The sequence below is a fragment of the Aphis gossypii genome, chromosome 1, assembly GCF_020184175.1.
Source record: "Aphis gossypii isolate Hap1 chromosome 1, ASM2018417v2, whole genome shotgun sequence".
Lineage (NCBI taxonomy): Eukaryota > Metazoa > Arthropoda > Insecta > Hemiptera > Aphididae > Aphis > Aphis gossypii.
In genome coordinates this window covers 44151769-44177193 of record NC_065530.1, presented here as the reverse complement: position 1 = coordinate 44177193, position 25425 = coordinate 44151769, and the positions used below count along the sequence as shown (strand labels likewise).

Sequence of the window (25425 nt, the reverse complement as noted above, 5' to 3'; positions counted from 1 at the left end):
TTCGTACTAACTGTGGATGAATTTATTTCACGTTTTTAATTTATTTTTAAATAATATTTTTTTCTTAATCTGAATACCTTGAAATATTTTTACCAAAATAACGGATGTTATTATATATTATGACCATTTTCCTATGTGAGGTTGTAATTATTTCATTCAATATTACTAATTAAATTCTTTCATTTAAAATAATGATGATAATCAACTTTTCTTATAACTATATATATTAGACATTGCTTATGCCAACTATTTAAATACAGTTAATAGTCAATACAGTAAATTATTTAGGTAATTAAACACAACCAGATAAAATACAGTTTCATTATAAAAAATTGATTGAGAAATATTTTCATACAGACATATATTTAAACTAAATAACTTGATGCCAATGAAATAATTCATATTCACTCTATATTTACACTCGATGTATATGTATATGTTAAAAATCATTGTTATTTAATACTATTTGAAACTCATTAGGTATTATAGTAAATTATAGTAATATATAGGAGGAGTATAATAATAATTTATGAATAATGACAAACTATCCAAATAATAAATGAAAAAATAATTAGTACCTATGTATGATACAGTTATTGTTTATTATGTTTCGCTAAATTATATTGCTAACTATATCTAAAATATTTGACTTAAATTAAGTGTAAACAAACTAATAAACATTGAAAATATACTTTTAAATGCCCAGAAGCTCAAAGGTTATGCCAGAAAACCATTGACACTCTTGTTTAATGCATATATAAGTACATCATGGTATAACATTATTATAAACATTATTTATTATGTAATGCATTGATACTACTCTTTGAATACTTTTCGTAGTATAAACTGCTAGTGTATTAAACAATATACCTTCATTAAATACATTATTACACACACATACACACAGTTATATGCTATATTAATATTACAATTTTATTTCCTAATTTTTCCGTCGTTAATTTCAATTAACTTAAATACACGAATAGGTTTGACATAGTCATCGAACACAATAGACAACGAAATTTACATTGAGTAAACATCGTTTCATCCGTAAACCTTTTAGACATTGTTTAGAAAATAATTTTTTGCGTTTACATAACCTCACGGGTATGTTATTATTCTGTCACATTTTCATTAGACCATTTATCACTTATCATATGGAATTATTGTAATTATAAATTCCACATTCGGAATTATATTGTGATTATCAAACAATGTTATGGTTTCATAACTAATATCGTGATTGTTATATAAAATTACATTTTGTTTAAAATAAAATAACGTTTTATTATTATTTTAAATTTTCAACGAATTACTATTTTTAACTTGAGTTATTTATTTAAATACACATTAATAAATTAATAGTAATTATATCAAGTAGTGTAAAATATATAAATCAATATTTACGCAATCAGTTATTACACTTACTTGATATTATAACTCATTTAGGTAGGTATGCACCAACCACTAATCTACTATAGTATAATAGCTTATACAATAATATTTAGCTATATACAAGCACTATTTACTATCCGAGAGTATATTTTTAAAATATTTCTTAAAATACAAAATTTAATTTGATAGAAGTGTACATCCCTACCTTTTTATGGTTGTGAAAAAAACAAAAACGAAATCTGTTATTATAACCCCTACAACCCATTGACCCAGAATGATCATGTGACCTTTGGTGAAATTATTAGAGAAGGGCATCGGAATGCAGTCGAAACCCTCTAAAATGACACACCCAAGTTCAACCCGAGGCACACTTGCAAAAATATTCCTACCACAAAATATTAAACATGGATTGCTTTCACCTGTAATATAATTATTGTATTGGCACAAGATGAACTAACTTTCTAGTTATAAAATATTGATGCGTTTTTTGTTTATATATTTATAAAATTCAATAAAGAAACTTGGAAATTTTTCCTAGTATCAATGGCACTTTTTTTGTAAGAATTTGCTGTTAACAGATTTGACCATTTTTTTAAATAGAATTACTTTAAAGAAGTGGTTATTTAAAAAAAAATATAAAAACTGGAGTCGTCGTATGTTTATAATAATTGATTATTCCCATATAAATTTGTTAACTTTGAATGCATTATGAAAGCCAACCCATACAATAAATAATTGATCACTTATAATGATTATTTATGAAAAAAGTTAGTCACATTCCAAAAAAAGTAGTTAGTGATTATAGTTTTCTGTTAAATTAAAATAAGTATAGTTAATACTTAATATCTTATAATAATACGTTCAACCTACCATTATTGAATATTGAGTTTTTCTGTACTATTGATTCAATATTTGAAATAGATTCACGTTTTAACCTTGTTAAATCTTTATGATGTGACTTATAAAGTTATAAACATACGTTTTTAACTAATTAAGAAGCTTAACTAGCTCTATAACAGTATTGATATTTATTTATTTGAGTAGTTACGATTAAATTATAAAATTTTAAAGAAATATGTGAGTATAATATAGTATTTTATTATAATAGGGTAGCCCTTCTCAATTCTCGATTACTATTTTGAATATATGGTTTAAAATGACTAATATATATATATGTATTATATATAGAAAAATATACTTTTTTAGAAGTGTCTTCTATTCTTTCTTTTTCTTTGAATTTTTTTGTTACACAATTATTGTTATTATACTATGTTCATTTAGATAAGTTAAGTGTATATCTGTCAACGTTGGTACATAATATAACATAATAAATCATTTTGTGGTCTTTGAGCTTTTTCTGTTTTGTTTTTGACTGGGTCACGACAAAAGAAAAATAATTTGGGGTAATGTTATTTAAAATGTTATGAAATTCGGCGATGGCGAAATACAAATAGTAATTATACTATACTCATATTATAGTATTGAGAAACTATGAATGTACTTTTTTATTGATCTATAATAAATACACTGGCATCCAAGATCATTAGTGTACTCGTAAAGTTATTTACAGACATTTTTTTTTCTACAATAGGTTTTCGTATTTATATAGGTTGTATTAAATTATAAATATTTTTTTTTTTTTTTAGCCTAAAAGTATTTATATAATTTTATATGTTGTGTCCAGTGCTTGTTCGAGTTCTTAAAGGGTTTTGTTTTTTCTTGTTACGGCATTCGGTGATTATACACTAGCTACATAGTTTATTTGATTCCACCTATAATTCCTATAATTTATGTATGCGGAGTTCTTGTTTGCCAAAGTTATCGTACGTAAATACATACGAGACTTTCTAACTTCTTTCTTTTGTTTTAATCTCTGGGTTGTATTATATTTTATAGGTTTTTATTTAATTTAGTTAAATTTTTTGTTCTTTTTAATTTTTTGTCTTACTGATTTTTTTCTACCTATCTGTTTTTAAGTATAATTTGTATAATATGATTGTGACATCATATCATATACTAATATTTCAAAATCCTTTTTATGTCTGTTGACAAATATGTCAAAGTAACTGCGTTTAAAATTTCTTTATTTAATTTTTGGTTTCCGATTAAAATCTACTCTTTGTAAAGAAAATTTCTTATTCTTTTTATAACTATTTCTTGGATAAATATTTTTCTTTAAAGAGTTTTGTTATACAAAAATGGTTTGTTGTATTTTGGATGATTTCTAGGCTACTAAGTGAGTCGCTAAATATAATATAGATAATCTTCTTATACTGTTTTTTTTTTTTGTTATTAAGTATATATTTGATTACTTTATGTATTGGTAGTTTAACACGCCAATATCCCATCCCCATGACTATTTATTAATCGTGTACTGTATAATATTGTACAATGTTATACATACTAATCAATAATACTTAAGTATCTATAAAAAGATATTACTTTATTAGTTATTGAATACATTTTTGTAATAACTCTATAAATATACATATCTTTAAAATTCTCTATGCTTTGTCATTTATGTGCAATGTTAGAGTTAAATACTAAAAAATGCCTTTTCCGGAACTAAACTTATTAGTTATTACTGTGTTATTTAAAATATAGTTGTTTATCTCTTAAAGTAAAATATACTGATTATAATAAAACCAGATAGTTACATTTTATAATTAATGCAAGCAATAAATAAAAAAAATCAACAATAAATTACTTCGATGGTTATAAATATACATATTTTATAAGTAGTGCTTTTGTATTGATTGAATTATTTCAGTAGAATGATAAACTTTGAACCTAAAAGTTATTAAATAATTAATTTATCTAACATTCATTGTATTTATATAATTAGTGCAATTTTTTTGGTTTTTAAATTTACAATTTTGAAGTTCCTGTTGAATTATTAGATTTAATCAAAATTACGATCTAAAAAATTAAACCAATATCAATCATCTTTGAACAATGAATGTATATTATGTAAACAAAATTGTTTTCACGATTTGTATAGTAGGTAGGTAATTGTATTAATTATTTGTCATGTTTTTAATTAGTGGCCAGTTTTTTTCATCTGGTTTTAACTAATGATTGTTTTTGAATATTATTTTTGTACATATAAACAGCCAAGTATACAACCCTCTTGCCGGGTTTGTCAGACGTTGTCAGGTGAACGTTCGAATGTCCACGTGTATAACCGACCAGCGTTCGTCCTTGACCGGACACAAGGCTACGCTTCTATCGGTTGGTTGGTCATCGCATCCGTCGCGTATAGGTAATATCCTTTTGCCTATAAGACACACCTTTACTATCATCTCCTTATATATTATGCTATCTGCTGGAATGCTGTTTCTTTTCACATCCTACCGAATTATGCAACCACAGACTGCTTGTATAATGTGTATAATGTGATGAGTGTGTATTTTCTCCTTAAGCGCACCTCCCCCTCGGGCCCCGGTCGGGCGTTTTACGTTTCTTTCTTTTCGAAAAACTATCCGACCTTGGCATACAGCTTGACATGACTAAGCAACGTCGCTTTACTCATAAATTATTCGGATTAATGTGTGTGTGTGAATTAGGTACACAAACGTATATATTTTTTTGAGTAGATTGCGTAATACAATTATGCGTCTCTTTCCATTTTGATTTGTTCTCCCGTCCAATAGCTATATCGCGAGTTTGCGAAATTATACACGACGATACCTAATGTCCGATGGGCGAAAGTAAATGAACATTATTATATTATGTATATCGGCTTTGGATATCCAAGGTTTTTCGGCTTCATACATGGGTACAAATCTATGTCAGACGTTTCAAAGCTTTGACAGGTAAATCAATTATTTATGAGTAAACGTATATACTATAAACTCGTCGGAAAATCATGCATCTCATACTTGTACGTATTATATTATGTATAATAATAAAAGGTCATTCTGAATGTCTGTTCAAAACATATCCTGTGAAATCTTTGAGAAAATACATATAAATAACATGATAATATGATGTATGATCTCGTCCGCAATGTATCATAAGCAGCTATGTATATACCCAAAGGCATAGTTTGTACCTGATCTAAAAAATAAAAAATTTGGAAATCCGTCGTCCTCTAACATTTATTTCCACGTAAAGTTTATCTTGTTTATATTAATAGTTTATTATAATGCAAACACGCGGTTAAAAATTTTAGTCTGCAGTACCTATAGTTAGAATTTTGCAGAAATTGGATGTTCGCCTTCAAAATTATTCAAAATACTGCACCAAACATTTAAATTACATCACTATTATGTCTATTATAGTTTTCAGTTGATAATACGTATTTATAAAAATATTCGTATTTTCTTAAGTAATAATACCAAATCAGGAAATTTAATTGATTTTTTTCAACAGTTTTATACTTAAATTATTTTTTATTCATTAATATTAATCGTAATACATAGTATAAAAAAATCTAAATTAAAATTACAACAAAATTTCCGTAAAAACCCTTGCATTTAAAGATTTTGAATTATTGAGACTTAATTTTTAATAGTTTTTCTTTCTTGATATAATTTTGAAATCAATTTTCTGGATAGTTTCTTAACCACTCCATTATTTACTAAGTATATTGGACATAGGCTGGTACTTATGTGTATTGCAACATAATTCTTATTTTAAACAAATATGTTGTTTCTATTAGTTTTTCGTTATTATTTACATAACTGATTCCTTGAAACTATATAAACATTATAATCAAATGTTTGAAAAAATTCTGGTTGTATACATACAATATAATAATATGTACAGTGTTGATTTATAATTAACAACTTCATATAAATAAGTGCATGTATTATATTAAAAACAGACATGTGAAATCCACACTTTAAACAATAAAATATTATTATTTATTACTTAACTAAATAGTTGCTAACATTACATTTTTGGGGAGAAACTACATGAGAAAGTTTGTTTGTTTTATATTTAATTAATTGATACTTAACATATACAGCCTGATGGCATCAACCGATGTTATTATTATGACATTTGTACATTTTCTATTGATTGAGTAGAAATAACATTCAATTTCATTATGAATTTTGGAATTTCTTACGAGAAAAATTCCATAGTAATGTATATTTTATTTGAAAGAAATGTTCATTAGACTAATATTTTATTTACCCTAATGTATTCACCTTTATGTACTGGAGTATAATTAATATAATGTATATCCTTGTTTATAACAATTATACACTAATCATTTACGTTAAATATTAATCATTAAGTTTTATACCTTAAGATTGCATTAGGATATTATTATTATTATACTCGTATAATGCACAAATGGTAATTTCTCTAGTGGACGTTTATTAATTTTCTCTTCACAACATAATTCCGGGGTTTTTAGTGGAATTTTTAAGCCATATTAACCTTGAAACTATTATATTTTTTGAAAAAATTTCATAACGATTTTTCAATAACACATTCTTCAAAAACACATAAATAAAATAAAAATTTTAAGTTTTTTATTTTTATCTCATAAATTTAATTTTAATAAAACTAAACATTTAACGAACAACATATTTTAAATTTATTATTTAGACTATGTTTTATAAATGTAACTCAAATGTTTCTGTCTGACCATTATATTGTGTCATTATCTTTCGACCAATGGGGGTCATAAGTACACGGTCATCTTGGAGGCGTAACCGGGCGCTCAAGTTAGGCAACTCCTATTGCCTCCAAGACTTAGATCAATCAATGGAAAATTATACGTATTTATTAAATTTTTTTCAGTCTCTCTTTGAAAGAAGTATACGTCTAATTTAGGTATAATGATTATAAATACTATAATTATTATAGAGAAAGTATTTTTTTTGGCGTTGGACTGTCTAGTAATGCACATTATATCTATAGAACTCAATCAGACTTTAATAATCAATCTGCCGCCCTCTTAATTTTTAAACAATACAATATAAAACTTATCCCATAAAAATATTTAATTTTTTTTTTTTATTCCGTCGTTAATAAAAGTAGAAACAATTGATAATTTAATTATACAACAAATTATATCCTCTCCGTCACATTTTCGAAAATGTTTTATATAAATTAATATCTTGAGTAAGGTTTTATGTCATATATGTATCATTTAAAAGAAAATAATATAATAATATTATAAATAAAAATAACGATGTACGTTTATTATTAACAAATGTTTTAACTGTTTTGTGCTTTTGTTTTTCAGGTAGCCATGGCTGGTGATTATATTTTGGCAGTTACGTCTATGATGATCGCCAGACTTAACCACAATGATGTTACAATTACGCTTAGCCAAGTACGTGTAATCTTGTTTATGTTAATATTAAACCAAACTTAAAAAATATCCTATTCAGTATCGAAAAACGGCACAAATTGAAAACTTTACAGATCATCACTGACTTGGTTCAAGGAGAGTTCATGCAGCTCGGCTCTAAGGAGACTGAGAATGAAAGATTTGCTCACTACTTAACGAAAACGTACAGAAAAACAGCCAGCCTCATAGCCAATTCAGTAAAAGCTGTAAGTATAAAATTATATAAGTCAATTTATACTTATTTATATGTACGAGTATGTATTACAGAATAAGGATCAAATACAAATAGTTTGTATTTCTTCTAATTTAGTTACATTTTCAGTTGTTTGGAACATGTTCGTTTTAAATTATAATTGAACTGTTATTATTATTTATATTTACAACAAACTCGTTTTGTATTTAAATGTATAAGTAAATTTTTTAACCTAGTTATTTCTCATTCCTTCCCTCTAATATTTTAAATTATACTATTATCAGTAACTGCTCATTCTTAATTAAATATTTATTTTATTATTCAAACCTAATATATTGTATAAGTACTGTGATTTTAAATTGAAAAAACAAAAATAAATATTTTACTAGACCAACAGTTAATTTGTTTTTAATACCTAATAATATACTAATATAATACTAAATTTATAAAATATCACCGTATATTTCTTACAACTATTATTATTATTATTATTAAAACCTAATTATCGTGAACGTGTTCGTTCGTCTTCTTTTTACCAAAAGCCGGTTTAGCGTATCATCCTGCAGATACTGTGTTCGTAAATTAACAGCAACTCCTGTGCAATTATTATATTATTATCTGTATACAATGTTCTAGTCGGACTTGGCATTATTTCCAAAACTAATTGCCACGGTATCGTCCGAATTCGGGATGTACGTTGAATAAATCCTCGGAAGCGTATCAAGTATTTTGCACACCATTTATTTTCCATTATAGGCCATCGAATCGTGTTTATATATATACATATGTGTATTTAAACGCTGAATAAAACAATTGCATTACGTATATTAATTTTCGCTATACTTTCTTGTTTTTAACGAACGTCTCAAATTTCATTTTTTTTTAAACGCCTGGCTGAATCGCAAGGACCCGTTGAAAGAATATATAGAGCACACAGACGGTAAAACTGGACCGAAATAATTTGTTTTTGTCGAGTCACTCGTCGTGACAATGTCCGGTAAAACTAAAATATGCATCGGACGCTGCAAAAGTAAAAAAAAAAACATGTGTTCAGCTATAGATGTATAAAATTGATATTATATACTTTTAAGTATATATAATATACACATGTATAAATGTGTTGTTACGTAGGTTATTTAATAATATTTTATCTACAGAATTAAATGATGGTCGCGGTACGTAGGTGTATTATGCATACATGAATAATAAATGTATATGCTTTTATCATCGATTGTTAGTTATTAATTATTAATAAATATACGTCGTACAGTTATATTACGAAAGAAAGCGAAATTTACTTTTCCACAATGACGCCGCAGTGGCGGTGGGTGCACCCTACCTTTAATTGCCGCGTTATATTAATAGTACATGACATATGCGTATAATATTACCACCCGGATTAATTAAAACATCTTCTATTATTATATAGGTACTAAATAAATAAATTCTCTGGACGTACCTAAATTATTACCATATTACGTCATAACAGGCGAATTCCTCAAGTGCGATCCCGCAATGTGTATACGTGTGCATACATACCTAATTATAATACCTATATACATCATGTATCCATCAATGACGTATTATTATAATAATATGTAATATTATAATATTACCTATATGTATGTATTTTTTTCGGCACAATAATTATTATTATTATTATTATTATAGGTACTATACAGCTTTACTTGATGAAATTTCTGGAAAGTATATATATATATAACAATAGTGTTTTTGCATTGTATACCGGCAATACTATTATTTATGTATGTATATATGTACCAAGAATGAAAACGTTTCATTGCGAAATGTCTGTGAGATTTTTTTTCATTCTTTTTAAATTATTTTATTGTTCTATGCTAATAACGGAACGCGTACTTATTATAATATGTACTGTTCTATTCAGAACACGAGACGCTATTGCGAGAGGATACTTGGAGAAGCGATTTTCACGTTTTGCACGGTATATTCGAGTCTAATACAAGATCATTGAGCCGTCGTGGCTATGTATAAATATATATTTATACATAAATTATAAACGTACTTAATACATTTAACGACTGTATAACCTACATCTATATATACATATATACACACGCCGACCGGGGTCAAGTTTGTGTGTGTGAACTATTCATCAGATAAAATCGTCGGTATAAAAAGAAAACGCCTTGTTTCATCTATTATATTGGTTATCATAGAGAAAAATAAAAACTTCGTAGTGTATTTCGTGCACTGTAACGTATAAAATGTATATACCTACTTGTTGAGAAAAAAAAATAATGTTTTTTTACGTAGTTTTCGCTGTTATTATTCATCTTGTCGTTGTTTATTCCGCAGGAAGCAATGTTAGCCGGCGCCGACGACCAATTGGTTGACGTATCGTTCGAGTATGGACGAAACATAGGCTTGGCGTTCCAGCTGGTCGACGACCTTTTGGACTTCGTGTCCAGTAAAGATGCCATGGGCAAACCGACGGCAGCCGATCTGAAACTGGGCTTGGCCACCGCTCCAGTACTGTTCGCCTGCGAAAAGGTATATATATTATAGATACTACCTATGACTCGTCCCTACCCTTTGAAACTTGATTAAAATAATTAATCATTCAAGTTTTAAAATACCATACTTAATCTATTTAAATAGGCTGGATGTATCAGATTTTTAAGAAACTCGAAAATAAATATTTTATTTAAGCACCTATATTACCAAAATACACTTTAAATTAATTATTGTATAATAATTGAAGCTCTCCAATACGGTGATAAATGTTTTAAATTGTATAAATTATTTAAACGAAGGTAACGATGATGGTTAAATCATGAATATACAACATGAATGAAGGACTTGATATTTTAGAATATTTTAGCAAAATTAATTAATTCATCGTTATTATTTTTTTTATAATACCTATTAAAGGTTTTTATCATTCCTTAAAATCAATTGATTCGTGAACATATTTTATATATGCACACGATTGGCACCACATATTCAGCATCGTTAAAAATTATGTATATATAGAGGTCGTTAAAATTGTACGTTATGTAAATCTGAACGATGCTGTACTTAACTACAGTAACCTTACTACCTTATAATTATTACGGTTCATCGATTAAAATTAAAACCTAACCGATCGCTCCTTTTACTAAATAATATATAATATTCATAGAATTACAACAGATCGTCGCCGTCGTCCCGAAAAATAACACTAGTCCTATATGTACCCTATAATTATACAACCTAATTTCAATGCCAATATAACTGAGTTATATATTTAATTTATATATATAATATATCATCAGGTCTAAAATTATGCCTAGAAGCGTTAATTTTAATTTTCAATTTTTAACTGTAATAAGTACCTATACAATTTGTATAGTATGCATAATACACAGAGACAGAAACGGGATTGTGTCTCTTCTCTCACTTCCCGATTACTTAACGTAGTATAATTATGTATATACATTTCATGTGTATGCAATGTCTTAAAATTTCGTTTTTATAATTCATTATCATACACTTTCGATAATGTATATTAAATCGTTTAATCGTTCTCGGACACGTGACACTAGACGTTCGGTATCCTCGAAGATTTTGGTGACACGGCAAGTTAGTGGTCAATGTCATCTCATCGCCAAAGTGACCTGATATAATATAATTTATGCGAAATTCTAGTGTTGTTATTATTTTAAATAGATAAATTTTTAGTAATTTTCAATATTTCTGATAAATAAATAGTAAACACTAAACAAATATTTGTTAATTATTTTTAATAATTAATTATTATATTATTATTATTTATAATTTTTTTAATCAATCAGCCGTATATAATATATATGTGCGCGCGCGCATGTGTGTGTATGTGTGTCTATTTTTTATAGTATTATAATTCCGCCGTAGCATATTATAGGTACAGATTTTCAATAAGTTAAGAAACGATCATTAGACTAATTGAGACTGATAAATGATAATATGATAAAACTAATTAGGTTATTAAATATTTTATATTATAAACGTACAGCAGTGTTATCTGTTATTGCTACACGTAGGTATTAAAATTTGCATAAAATAACTAGGAGTTTTCGAACTTATTGAACACCTGGTATCTATACGGATTTGGGACGACCCGGAAATTAAAATAAAAAAACACACAAATAATAGGTATCGTTTGTACAAATCAGTGGAATTATTCTGTTGAGGTCGCTCGTCGTCATAGCCTTAGCCGCGCCAAGTTTCTTTTACCAAAATATACCTAACAATAATAACCACTTTCTTGCGACCTGCTATGGGATTTCGCCGGAATCGGTGTACCCGCCCGTGTATTATTATTATTATTATATTTTTTTTTTTTTTGTGACCGTAATCCATCCTGCACGACAAACCAGTTGGTCGGGTTGTAGAGAATATGTTTTTCTCTTTTATTGCATCAACAATATATACTTATAACTCATATACGTAGTTGTGTTTCTAGTGCGATGTAATAATTCCGGGGCAGAACGCTATCAATTGTGTTTATTAATCTCACGCATTTCGCTACAGACGAATATAACGCATAATATAATATATTGTAATATTATATAGCTGGTACCTACGCGTTCATTTAAAAAATAAAAAAAAAACATACGTGTACGAGAATGGGTAGTTAGTAATAATAATATTATGCGTTGTTTTATGACGCGAACCTGATGCGCGCGCGTTGCGTTGTCGAAATTCAGGTTATGATTAGAGGTATGTGTCGGTCATGTGCGCGTGTGTGTGTTCACCGTAGTCGTATAGAATGTATGCAATTATACAAAGTAGGTGGGTAATAATTTATTAACAAGGGTCATCGGCGTATCGTATCTCCGAGTATAATTTAATTATTTTTTTCTCCTAATAACGTTTCGTCCCCCCCCCGCCTAGGTATTAGCGCGTTTTATTCGCCTCGACTGAACGGCGTAAGCCCGACGATACATTGTCTCATCCTATTTTACATATTATTACATTATAGATATTATAAACGAAAATAGGTAGTTTTCTTGGATATGCTTCTTCTTCGTCGGCTAAATCCGCAACCAGCGTGCATCACGATTCACGACTGAGCATAGGTACCTATATATTACAGTTATTATAGCGATGTTGCTACTTGATACGACATAAAAAACGTTGATAATTTCTCCGCTGCACTGAAAGACATTGAATCATTCATTTACCTGTAAGTTTTTAGTGGTCACTGCAGTTCCAATGTAACAAATATAGCGAAACAAAATTCTAATATACGTATATAAAATACGGCTTATCGAGTAATTCAAAATCGATTATATTATGTAGTGACTATAGTGAAACAGTATTTTATTTATTTATTAATGTTTGGTTGCAATTGTAACTGTAAAGATCAGATGTATAACCGGCCCAAAATAATATATTTTGTCAATTCATAATATATTACATAATGTTATATAGAACGATCGGCGTTGCAATAACCGAATGTGGCATGAAGGGGGGGGGAATAAAATTATTTGAACCACCAATGGCTGGATGTACAATATTCTTCATTTTTCCCGATGTACCTATGCAATTCGTGGTGTCGGTTCCCGAGTAGATTTCTTTGAATTTCGACGTGTATCAGATACACTGTAACGCCTGTAGCAGCTAGGGTTGTAGGTCGGGCGTAGTAAAACCTGTGTGTGGGTTAACCATTAATTATCGTTGAGCAATTTTATTTTAACGATACCGAAACTTACTCGACTGCTTAATATTATATCCGTTCTCCGCTAACAACGATTGACGGCTCACTGTATGATGACCAGAGACGAACATGATAAATATTATTACATACCTGATTTTACTAAATTCGATACAAAAAAAAAAAAACGGTTTGTAATCCGTTTTAATATGTAATACATAAGTAAAGTATTAAAATTCACTCGGACTCGATTTACCGGTTGATCATTGATTATGTATCCAATCATTTGGGACTCGATTTACCTGGCCCCGACAACGCTGCTAATTCAGTGGGTTGCGTGGGGAAGGGGCGATTCGTGCGCGGTATGTGTATTGTGCGAAAGTAAGACGACCGCGCCTAACCTAATTACACTAACGCCTCGATCGCACACATTCGGTACTTATATTACCATCGAGGGCAGCACATTGTGTGAGGGACGTCGAGAGTTCAAATTATTGCGAATGCTTCACCAAATAAATAAGAACTCATAGGAATTGGGTGATTAGTTTTGAAATTAAATTCGTGTTAAATCATTTCATTCTGTTTTTATATTTTTAAACGTCTGTCCCGTTCTCGTAATCAAGACAACTGCATAATTTGTGTAGGTCTGTAATATCATATATTCGTTTTAACTACGATTATTTTACAATATTGAGATCAATGTATAGGTAAATAAGCGCATATTCGGTCTAAAACTTGGGGTGCGGCAATTATTTACCTATCTAGATGACTAATCCCGCTCGTCAGTATCTTCAGTATTTAACTACTGGTCAGGCCATAAGTGTTATCAATCATTTATTAGAAGGTATAATATAGTAAATAATATACTAATATTTATTAAGTACTTACTTTTTACTTTTTACTATTTAATATAACTTATATCAAAATTTACAAATGTAAACTGGTAAAATCTCATAAACACAAAAATAACTTGTCGGAAATTTCACATAACATTTTACATCTTTTTTCTATAAAAATCTATTGTAATGTAATATCTTAAGTATTAATATTATAAATATTATTTTAGATCACATTAGACGTAAATTATCAATAAATAAATAACTATATGTGTATATCGGATCTTGTATATGTATATATTATATATATATATATATATATATAACTTTATTATAATAATACCTTAAAACTTAAAGTACATTCACTATAAACATATGTGGTTATCAATTAATGTAATAACTTATAGGTGAACATATAAGAACAAAAGTTTTAAGGAAAAATACTAAAAAAAAATATCATACACTCGACGTATTCGCGATATTCGAGTCTCATCGCTTGCCGGACGATGATTTTGGCACATCGGGTCTACGTTTTCATTCATGAACCGCACATACGGCAATCGAACGCCGCAAAGCGCTGCATCTACCTGAGCCAATGGCACAGTTCACGTCCCTCGCAAATCGCATTTATATTCCATGGTATCCATATATTGTGCTTCTTCGCTCCCCTGTTATCACTCATCCTATGAAAGTTGCAGATTGATTTCTTTTTCCCCTTCGACGTTTGCATTCTAACCCCCCTGAGTTTCTCCGGTATGCCCGAAAACACTATGTTGCCTCTGACTATATGTGTCACATCTTCGAGTGTTAACGTCAACAACTCGAATAGGATTTTCTTCTGCTACAGCTGTTGCTGCTGCTACTGCTGTTTCTGCCACTATTACCACCATTGTTAACGCCACCTTCGTTTTTTGTACTGTGGTCAATCTATCTGTCACTACTTTTTGCACAGTCATCTATTCACCTGCAACCAAAATATTCACCCCTTTTCGGCATATATCTCGGGCCTTTCACTACCTAGCGTTTTAAATGGCATTTTCGCGGCCAAAGACTCTCCTTGCACCAAGGTCTCATAAGTCTCGTCGTCTACTTTGCGAGCTCTCAACGAATTCATCTGCTACATCTGTAACGGGGACTCTAAATCAACCTCGCCGGTATGTTCCGCGTCTCTCATCTGAAACAACGTGTTTTGTCTCAAGTATTAAAGTTCAGTTGAATTTCGGAAATAAGAAAAATGCGTGCACACGAACTCAAATATCTGCTAATGAACATGTGGCCAATTAGTGAGGTTTTTAGCGTCAGTCTGATTAAACAAGGATACGAACAAGACGGTCCTAGAATACGTATTCTTCTTCTTCAATTTTCGTTCTACGACGTCCTTCGATCAAACAGAAGTCACTCATTTGTTTTGTCTGGCTATAATTATGTCCATGTAAGAGCCGACAGCAGTCTTTACGCAAAGCTTTTTCAAATTTAGAGTTTTCTGGTGGTATTTTGAGCGATTTCCATTTGTTCAAGTCATTTTTCAGTTTGGAACTTTTTTGTCCTTTCGAGTTTCCGCCAGCGCGTGATCGCTCTGCAAATCTGCCCGATTAACGTATACCGGTATCTCACTAAAATTGATTTTGTTTTTACTAAAGCTATTAGCCAGATGGTAAATATTTCGCTGCTCATTTGTGTCAGCGGATGTAAGTTTGACTTTATTCTCTCTCTTGGTGTAGATTATACCTACTATTATGAACAGGCACTCTTATTTTTACTGCCCTCTTGATTTTTAAGTCATTATAGAGACTCTTTTTGTGAACTCTGATAATTTTGCGAATCTCCTGCGGAGCATATATCCCAACTGCAGTATTGTCGTCGTCTCATTAAAAGCTAGAAAAATATACGAACTAATTGATAAGTATAGTCGTTATAGTTGGATGTACAGTTAGGTAATTAAGTATAATTTGTTGCAGTAAATCATATTATGATTAAATTTAAACACTTAAATTGTACCATAATATAATACCCCAAAAAATATATACTATATTTTCATTCGTTTAAGACAGTAAAGTGAACAGTGAGTGTACCTACACTGTACACACATTAACTACTATAGTAGTACTCATAGTTGTAATAGAAATAAATAATTTTAATCACTGGTGATTTTTTTTTTAATTTAACTACGAATTCTAAATAAAAATATCATCACCCACAATAACAGACCGAACGAAATTATAGTAGGTATCTGGTATGTACAAAACATTAATGACGAGGTTTTAAAACATTTTTATTTTTACAAAAATTGTATATATATTTATGATATACCTATTATAATATTACGTGTAAGCACAAATACATAAATTTTTTTGGTTTTGACGATGAACGTAATTAAGTTGTACAAGACAACGATGGTAGAGTAGAACACTACAATCGAAATCATGACTAAACAAAATAATAGAATTACTTCGTATTATTAAAATAATGTTATTTTGTTTTATTTTTACAGTACCCCGAGTTGAATGCCATGATAATGCGGCGGTTCCAAGAACCAGGCGATGCAGAACGTGCCTTCGAGCTAGTACACAAGTCGCAGGGTCTTGAACAGACGCGGTTCCTTGCCAAAAAGCACTGTCTCGAGGCAACTCGTCTGGCCGGCAAGATTGCCGAGTCACCGTATCAAAAGTCTCTGTTGGTCGTACCAGACCTAATAGTAAATCGCATGAAATAGCCAAATTCCCTTTGCTGCACATTGCTTTAGGGTACACAGATAATGTGTATGCAAATTTTTAGATTCAATAAAAAAAAAAAAACGTAATGGTGAACCAGTTATTTATATAAAACTAGTCCCAATTATTCGAAAAAAAATATATAATCTATATTATGCTAACGATTTAATTTATATCGTTTGAAGTTAAATCGCCTCAATTCAAAGGCACTTATTTTTGTTATTATATTATTTTATTTTTAATGTATGATTATTATTAGATTTAATTACATACTCTCGATTTTTTTTTCCAATGCTAGTACTTAACAACGAAATACCATCATATTATCAATAATAAAGTAATTTCTGTATCACTGTTGTAACGACGGTCAATAGACTTTAATTGCCGTACTATATTTCTTATTTAATATGTTCTATATATTTTTGTGTGTAACTCAAGAAATTTTTGTTTACTTAATAATTTAATAGACAAATTATATATATATATATATATATATAATATACAACTAATCATAGTTTTCTATACACTATAATCTTATTTTAACAACGCACAACAAATTTATTTTAAAAATATATATACCTATTTCAAAAACTTACATTTTGTAACTTTTGATTATTACGATGTTATAATTAAGATTATGGTGTATCAATTAATTATATTCTATGTATAGAATCCACTATAATTTTTATATTATTAAACAAAAATAAAATTCAGTACAACTGACTAACAAGATCGTATTTTTTCTCCATATTTTATTTTTCTAAACTTGATGATAAAACAAATTGTAAATACCAAAGAAAATTCATTATTTTGTTATCTATAAAAATATTATTTTATTAGTTTATGATTTATATTAATTTATTTTTATTATTATTATCTTTTTTTACCATTTAAAATTACCATTGTGTATAAAAAAAAAATTGTTTAATTTTTTTGTAAATGTGTTGTAAATCTGCATATATATATATATTTGGGTATTTGGGTCTTATAAGCATATTAAAAATAATATTTTAAAACAACGTATTTACTTTATTTTTAACACTTAATTTAGATTTTTTTTGAAAATAAGATTTATTTGAACTCTTTTATCTTTTCAATGTTGTCATGTATTCCATACAATGATGACAAGAATATTTTACATACATAAAAATATATATCAGTATTGATCAAAAAATAATAACTATAATCAACACATTTAAAATAATTATTTTTAATAGTATTAAGAAAAAACATCAGATTATTAAAATAAAATTAACAGTAGTGTTAATTCATATAATATTATATATTCATTAATAATCCTAAATTAAGGGCTTTTAAATATGGTTATATTAATTTAGTTCAGTTTCTTAGTTTAATATAATCTGTAGTAATGAGATATTGAACTAAATTATATATTCAATTAAATTATAGATAATATTAAACTAAAGAACCTATTTATTGTTTTGTTAAGCAAGAAGTTAACTAAATATAGTTTTTATTAGTGAAATACTTAATACTTAATAAAATATTTAAATTTGAATTTATAATATTTGAAAATCTAGATAAACTATTTTAAAAATGTGTAATTATAATTTACCAAATTATAATAATTTTTATTACTCTGAATAAGTATTAATTACTTCAAAAAATTATGTTAATTGTGAATTATAGTACTGTTTACTTCAATTAAAGTGTTCATTATTTTGCTTTTCTTCAAATTATATTGAAAAAAACATTTACAAACTACAGCAGATACTATAAAGTATAAACAGTAATATTTAAGAATATGTGTCTGAAATAGCAGGGCCGGTGCCTAAATCAAAATAGTTAATCTAATTATTCTCAGTATGATTTTATGAAATAATATCAAACTAACCACTTCAACTCCAAAATGATTGCTGTTTCTAATACAACCATAGATTCAATAAAAGGTATTAAAAATATAAGAGCTTTTATTTTTATATAATTGTTACTATTAGATAAAAAATATTCATGTTATCACTTATATTTAACGAAATACTATATTTTAACAGTATACACATGATAAATATATTAAAAAAAAAACAACGACAACAAAACATATGCTTAAAATATACTAATATGAGAATGTAAAATGAGTAGTAAAAATATCAAATCACAGAAAATTCAAATTGTTAAAACGTTAATCAGATGTAATAAATTTAGCAAATGCAAGATTGTATTTACCGTTTCATTTGTTTCAATGGATTTTTTGTTGGTGCTCCTTGTATTTGTGAGTCAGATGAATTTTCTGTCTTACGAAATACCTTCATAGTGATGGCAGAAGCAGGAGGAGGTAACAATGGTCCTCCTTCTGGTGTTTCAGGTGTAAGCAATGTATCAATTGGGGTTGTTGTGCTTCTCACAACATCTTTACCCATTTCTATGATACCTGGACGCGAATTAAGCATTCCACACAACTGTATACAAGATTACATAATTCAAATTAACAACTTAACATAATATTTTAATTTTTTTTACCTCTAGCATTCCAGTTAATGCTTGTCTTGCCTCTTTATTTTGAATAGGGACAACTGGATTTAAAATGGAATGATACTGCAATAACTTAATTCTACACAATTCAAGTAGGTCCTAAAATCAAAACAAATAATGAACATTTAAATTGATTAAAATATAATATTTATTATTAAATTTTAATTACATCTGCTGAATTTCTTGTTGGCCTTGGTAAATAAGTATTAAGTTTAGATGGCCTAAAATAAAAACAATTTATTTACACGTTTTATATTATTTATAGAATTATATGCATTGTAGTCTAAATATATATATATACATTAGAATTAATCAGATTACTATTTGTTCTTAATAATTAGTAAAAATAGTAAAATTACTAAGAAATCACTTAAAAAAAAAAAAAAAAATAGTTTTTCAGTCATTATAAATTGGAAAAAATAACATTGTTTAATTTAAATTGATAACTTGTATGAAACCATTTGATTTATTTGTTTTTAAAGGTAAATACTAACCGTTCAGGCTGATGATCTGTAACATTAGATTTTATGTTCTCACTCTTATCGTGTTTGAGAGAATTTATAATAGATGGTAACTTGTACATCTGAAATAAAATAAAATTATAGCAAAATCTATCAAACTAAGGAAATAACAGTTTTACCTTGGGATCAAACATATGCAAGGCATATTCAATAACAGTCATTACATCAACATGTGGATATCTCATTAAATGTTTTAAACAGTCCGTATTATCACTTTTAAGTACTGAAAATAAAATTAATTTAAAGAAATATTTAACATGGGAAAAAAAATCTTTTGATTTATTTAACTTACATTGAATTCGTATAAGGACCAACATAGCCACAAAAATATGATTAACCAATGCAAAGTCTTGAGGTGATGTAGCAAAAATAGCATCCCATAACACTAATAAATCCATCGAAGAAAACTCTCCTCCAAACAATAATCTTAGCCAACGTCTAAAAATTATATCATTTATTAATCCATTGGAAAAAAATTAAGTCTAGTCACAATATTTTCTTACACTCCAAAAGTAGTAAATGAAATATCCAGATCTAATAAATGCCCATATAGTTCTGGGTCATGTTTTGTTAACATTGTATCACGAATTTTGGAAAGTTTTTGAACAACTTCACTATTAGATGTAGAGCTCTAAAACCATTACCAGATATTAGATATCACAATAGTGAGAAAATAAAGATTACAATTTTTAACAAAAATATATGTAAACTCACAGTTGTCTTTACATGCTCAGTTGGTTTTGGTGCAGACACAATAAAATCATTTATGTTATAATAATCCTTCATTACTTCCATTATAATATTAAATAGGGAACTAAAAGTAAAAATCATTAAAGTTATTTTTCAACAGTAATTTGATAATTAATAAGTGATATCAGCATATTGTCTTATCGTCTTATAAATGTACAATATAGACTATGTTACATAGCAAATTAGTAGAACAAATTTTATGTTATTAACTTTAAGAGGATACCAGTGCACCTATTTGTTTTATATCTAACCCACATGTGACATAAGTAAATTTGCGTTCAATAAAACCAAACCACTTTATACTGTTACATTTAACATAAAAATGAAATGACTTAAATCAAACTTAATTTTAAAAACATAATCTGTTTTTTTAGGTAAACTTTTTAACAAAACTTCAATTTTTATAAAAGAGTAGGTAAAATAATACAATATAAAATCACTTGTTTCTTGCATTATAATTGAAGTATGGTAAACAAATCAATCAAATAAGGAAAAACAAATAATAAGCTGACATCCTTCTTATATTAAACTTTATTGACCTATTCTCAAACCTAGGTAAGAACATTATCTGTTTTAAGTTTTATATGCTTTTTAACTTGTGATATTTAAACACTTATATAGTTATATCTTACTAAAAAAATAAAATATTGAAAAAACAACCAAAGCTTAAACACTGATTATGTTCTTACCTTAAAGTTTGATATAGGACAATTCACATATTTAAGCTTATAACTAGAGCGAGGATTTTTATGCACAAAAAAGTATTGAAACATGCAATATAAAATGCAGTAAAAATTGTGAAGGTATGCAACAAATATGCAAGAACCATTAAATATGCAGAAATATAAAAAACAAAATTGTGTAGGTAACTTCAAGCTGATTTGTAAAGATAACTAAAAAAAATCCAAAAATGTGAAAAGGAAAAAAATATTTTTAATTGCATAGAATCCATGCTCTACTTATAATAAACAATGTATTTAATTGAATAAAATTTTTCTACATAATACATTTCTAAAAAATAAATATAAAATAACAAATGTGGAAATTTACAATAAACACTTACTACGCATCTGCTTCTAAATAAGCAGGATCAAGGATTTTCTTGATCAAATCACTAAAAAAAAAAACAAAAAATTATTTGAATAAATCAAACATTTTAAATTTAATATAATTTACCTAACATCAGAAGATGATTGCTCCAAAACATGAAGTAATGCCTGATGATCACAATGGAGAACAAACAATAATGGTGCAAGGATTTCATGCATACCCTACATAAAAAATAAAAGGTAATCATAAATACAATTTTAGCATAAAATATAACTAAAAACAAAATCCAACAATTTTTGGCATACATATTATAAAACTGTTTAAAAATTGATTAATAAATTACAAATTTATATATTAAAAATAAAAAATAAACTGTGTTTTTAGATGTTAATGAATGTATAAATGTATAACAAATACACAAAATGGTAACAGAAATAACATTAAAATTGAAGTCCCAAACAACACACAATATTTTTTTTAATATATTATATATAAATAGAAGTCTAATTATACTAGACAAATTTGATAAGGATTTTTGTACAGATTAAACAGCAGCTTATTTTTTTTCTTTGATTCAGTCTTAAAAATTGTATAATATGTAATATGTAATGGAACAGATTATCCAGCAACTAATATATAATCATTTTGTGATACAGAAGATGTGCGTGATTCTATTATTTAATTATCATGGAAACATGAATTAACATTAGGTACATTATTAAAAAAGTTAAGCCCAAAGGTTAGAGTACAACAAATCTATCAAATGATTAAGTTGTATAATTTTATATATTAAAGCAATATGTAACATAAAATAAAAAACTTTTTATTTATTTTTATCTTGTATTTAATTTACATTAAATAATAATATAATATAATATTTGATACCTAATTTAACACAATTTTGTGAGTCAGTATATATTACTAGATTTTTTTTAGATCTACTTTAGAAAGTAAATATATTTGAAAGAGGAATTAAGAATTTTAGACTTTGAAGTTTAAACCTTAAATAATCTGAATTTTAATCTGCCAAATAAGCACTTTTATACTGCCTTTATAAACAACAATATTAAGGCATACATTTAAACACTCATAAGTTATGATTGAAAAGTTATATTATTTAATAATGAAATGTTTTAATCGGTTATAAGAGCATTTAAAAGGAATACAACAGTTTTTGTTGTGACACACCATTTGCAATCAATAAAACAATTTTTTATAGTATACTTTTTTTTTTAATTACATAAAATTAAATGTTTAAAATATAACATAGAATTTAATAATACAATTTATATTGCTGAATTTATACTTTTTTCTTAATTATTATCTAATTAGTTTGCCTTTTTTTTTATCTATTGGTCCTATGGAAATATTTTTAACTATAGATTAGGTCTTCATATTTTGATTTTTTTTATGTAAAATATTATTAAAACCAAATTCTAACTCTAATCCAAAATAATATGTTAAAATATCCATAATTTATTTAATTTAAAAAAAAATTCTGAAACCTAAATACCTAATAATATGAATAATGTATTATTCAATAAATAATACTAGTTGTCAGATTTTAAAACAAAGTATACCAATCAGATACATAAAAGTGTTTAAAATAACCATGCTATGATAATATGTATTAAAATAAACATTAGTTAATTAATTTTGTACATTAATGAAAGGACCCTATGACAAGTAAAGCTGTCAAATAATCATAAGCGTGTTAAAACTTAAATATTATTATTTTTTATTTAATCTATATAATTATTATTAATTATCATTTATCAAAACCTAAATAAGTTATTTATTTTGATTATTACCTATAAACAGTAAAACAAATATTATTAGGTGTTACCAGGGCCATATTTACGCACGGACAAAATAGACATTTGTCTTGGGCCCCACCAGTGAGCGATGACTAACACTAACTATGTAATATATTATTTTGTTGAAATAAAAATTTATTATAATAAATATATAATTATAATTAAAGTTATATATTTTTTTATTTTGTTCTGGGCCATATATTTAGTAAATCAGACTGTGGGTGTTACCTACTTTAAAAGAAAAATATGTAATTAAAATATTGCATACTTGTCTATAGCATAAATCAGGATGTTCCCTTGAATAACAAAACAATATATCAATCATTATTTTTCGAATTTTTTCTGTTCCAAAAAATTCAACTCCAGGGGAAGTTCGAACCACATCTTGTTCAATAACTTTCTTTAATTCAATGTCTTTAAAATATTGTTTCCAAATACTCTAAAATAAACAATTTTTAAATGAACCAATTAAATCAATTTTCAAGCACAAACAAACACTAGCAATTAAGATCAAATTCTATGTAGTGACAAACTCTGTTAACTTTATAGGCAAAATTAAAGTAACAAATACAATAAAATAATATGACCACACTGAATTCAATATACACTGAGTAATTAATGAGTGATAACTATAAACAAAAATATATTGCCATACTTAATACTGAACGAAGCTCTCAAATGAGCATTAACATATTATGTGCAGAGGTTGTCTCTCTATAGAATGTTGTCTTAAAGATATTGGGAAAAAACAAACATCTTCATGCTGTGACAATGGGTCATCAGGTCCAGAATCCTGTGCATGAGGATCATTGTCATGTGTTGATTTAATTTGTTCATACAATGACCGATATTTTTCAATAGCCATCAACCATTTAGTTGAATCTGGTGGTAGTATTTCCAGTAAAAGACGCCAACACAGACTTCTAAATCTAGATGTCCGCAATTTAGCTTTAATAGCAGTGGTCCGTAGTTCATTAGTGTTGGTGATATTGAATAAGTATCTCCACTCAGTTCTGTATTATTTTCAAGACACATAAATTAAATTATAGCGAAAATTCTAACAAAAATTAGTACATACTCATATAGTTTGACGGAAACATTTTGACTAATATTATCATTAGAACAGTTCTCATCTACGTTAGTATAAAACATCTATAAAAAAAAATAGAGGTGAATGAGAAGTATTATTTAGTATAAATTAACTTAATTTTAATTTTATAAAAAATTGTTCTAACTCAATAGGTGATTAATACACACAAGAAAAATAAAATAATAACAATTTTTCTCGTCATTAGCATTTGACAGTCAAAATGAATATCAAAATTCATACCTGTAATTATTAATTATACAGTGTATAATATATATTGTTGATCACTACGTATTCACATTCAATTTAGCACGTTAAGTTGAGAAAAAAATTAATCACAGCAGTATAATTCAATAATAAATTATGTATAGTATTATAATTATTAATTATTATTAATAATATTAATATATTTTTTAAACGTTTAGTATTACTATTTTACAATTTATTTGTTTTTAATAATTATTATCATTATCACCCATCAATCGTGGGATAAGAATGATACAAAATAACGTCCATGGGTTCTATGATAAGATAATATAGATAATCAATGATATTATAAGATTATTTTTTGTTATAATTTTTAATGAATCCAGATAATTTGTT

At 27.3% G+C, this 25425-nt stretch overlaps 2 protein-coding genes across 3 annotated transcripts in view; one reads left to right on the top strand and one right to left on the bottom strand.

Annotated features, from left to right (window-relative positions):
* LOC114125711 (all trans-polyprenyl-diphosphate synthase PDSS1) overlaps nt 1-17956 on the top strand; it is a 35035-nt gene extending 17079 nt beyond the window's left edge. Inside the window, exons 5-8 of the mRNA XM_050197262.1 lie at nt 7601-7690; nt 7783-7914; nt 10239-10433; nt 16888-17956. Of these exons, the coding sequence (XP_050053219.1) occupies nt 7601-7690; nt 7783-7914; nt 10239-10433; nt 16888-17109 (639 nt within the window). The 3' untranslated portion in view covers nt 17110-17956. The remainder of the gene's footprint in view (nt 1-7600; nt 7691-7782; nt 7915-10238; nt 10434-16887) is intronic.
* On the bottom strand, nt 15338-25274 carry LOC114125864 (TBC1 domain family member 5). Of its 2 annotated transcripts, XR_007603154.1 has the most exons (16): nt 25066-25274; nt 24814-24887; nt 24490-24748; nt 24004-24174; nt 22045-22139; nt 21932-21982; nt 20833-20932; nt 20622-20749; nt 20411-20556; nt 20238-20341; nt 20092-20180; nt 19767-19818; nt 19586-19696; nt 19292-19524; nt 16129-16271; nt 15338-16009 (listed from the first exon to the last, which is right to left on the bottom strand). XR_007603154.1 is itself a non-coding variant. In XM_050197260.1 (15 exons), exons 2-15 carry the CDS (start codon nt 24885-24887, stop codon nt 16265-16267), a joined length of 1620 nt encoding a protein of 539 aa, XP_050053217.1. In that variant the 5' UTR covers nt 25066-25274; the 3' UTR covers nt 15338-16264. The 2 variants fall into 2 exon arrangements, 1 of the variants encoding a protein (XP_050053217.1); XM_050197260.1 differs by having other exon boundaries at nt 15338-16271.
* Nucleotides 25275-25425: the final 151 nt, after the last annotated feature.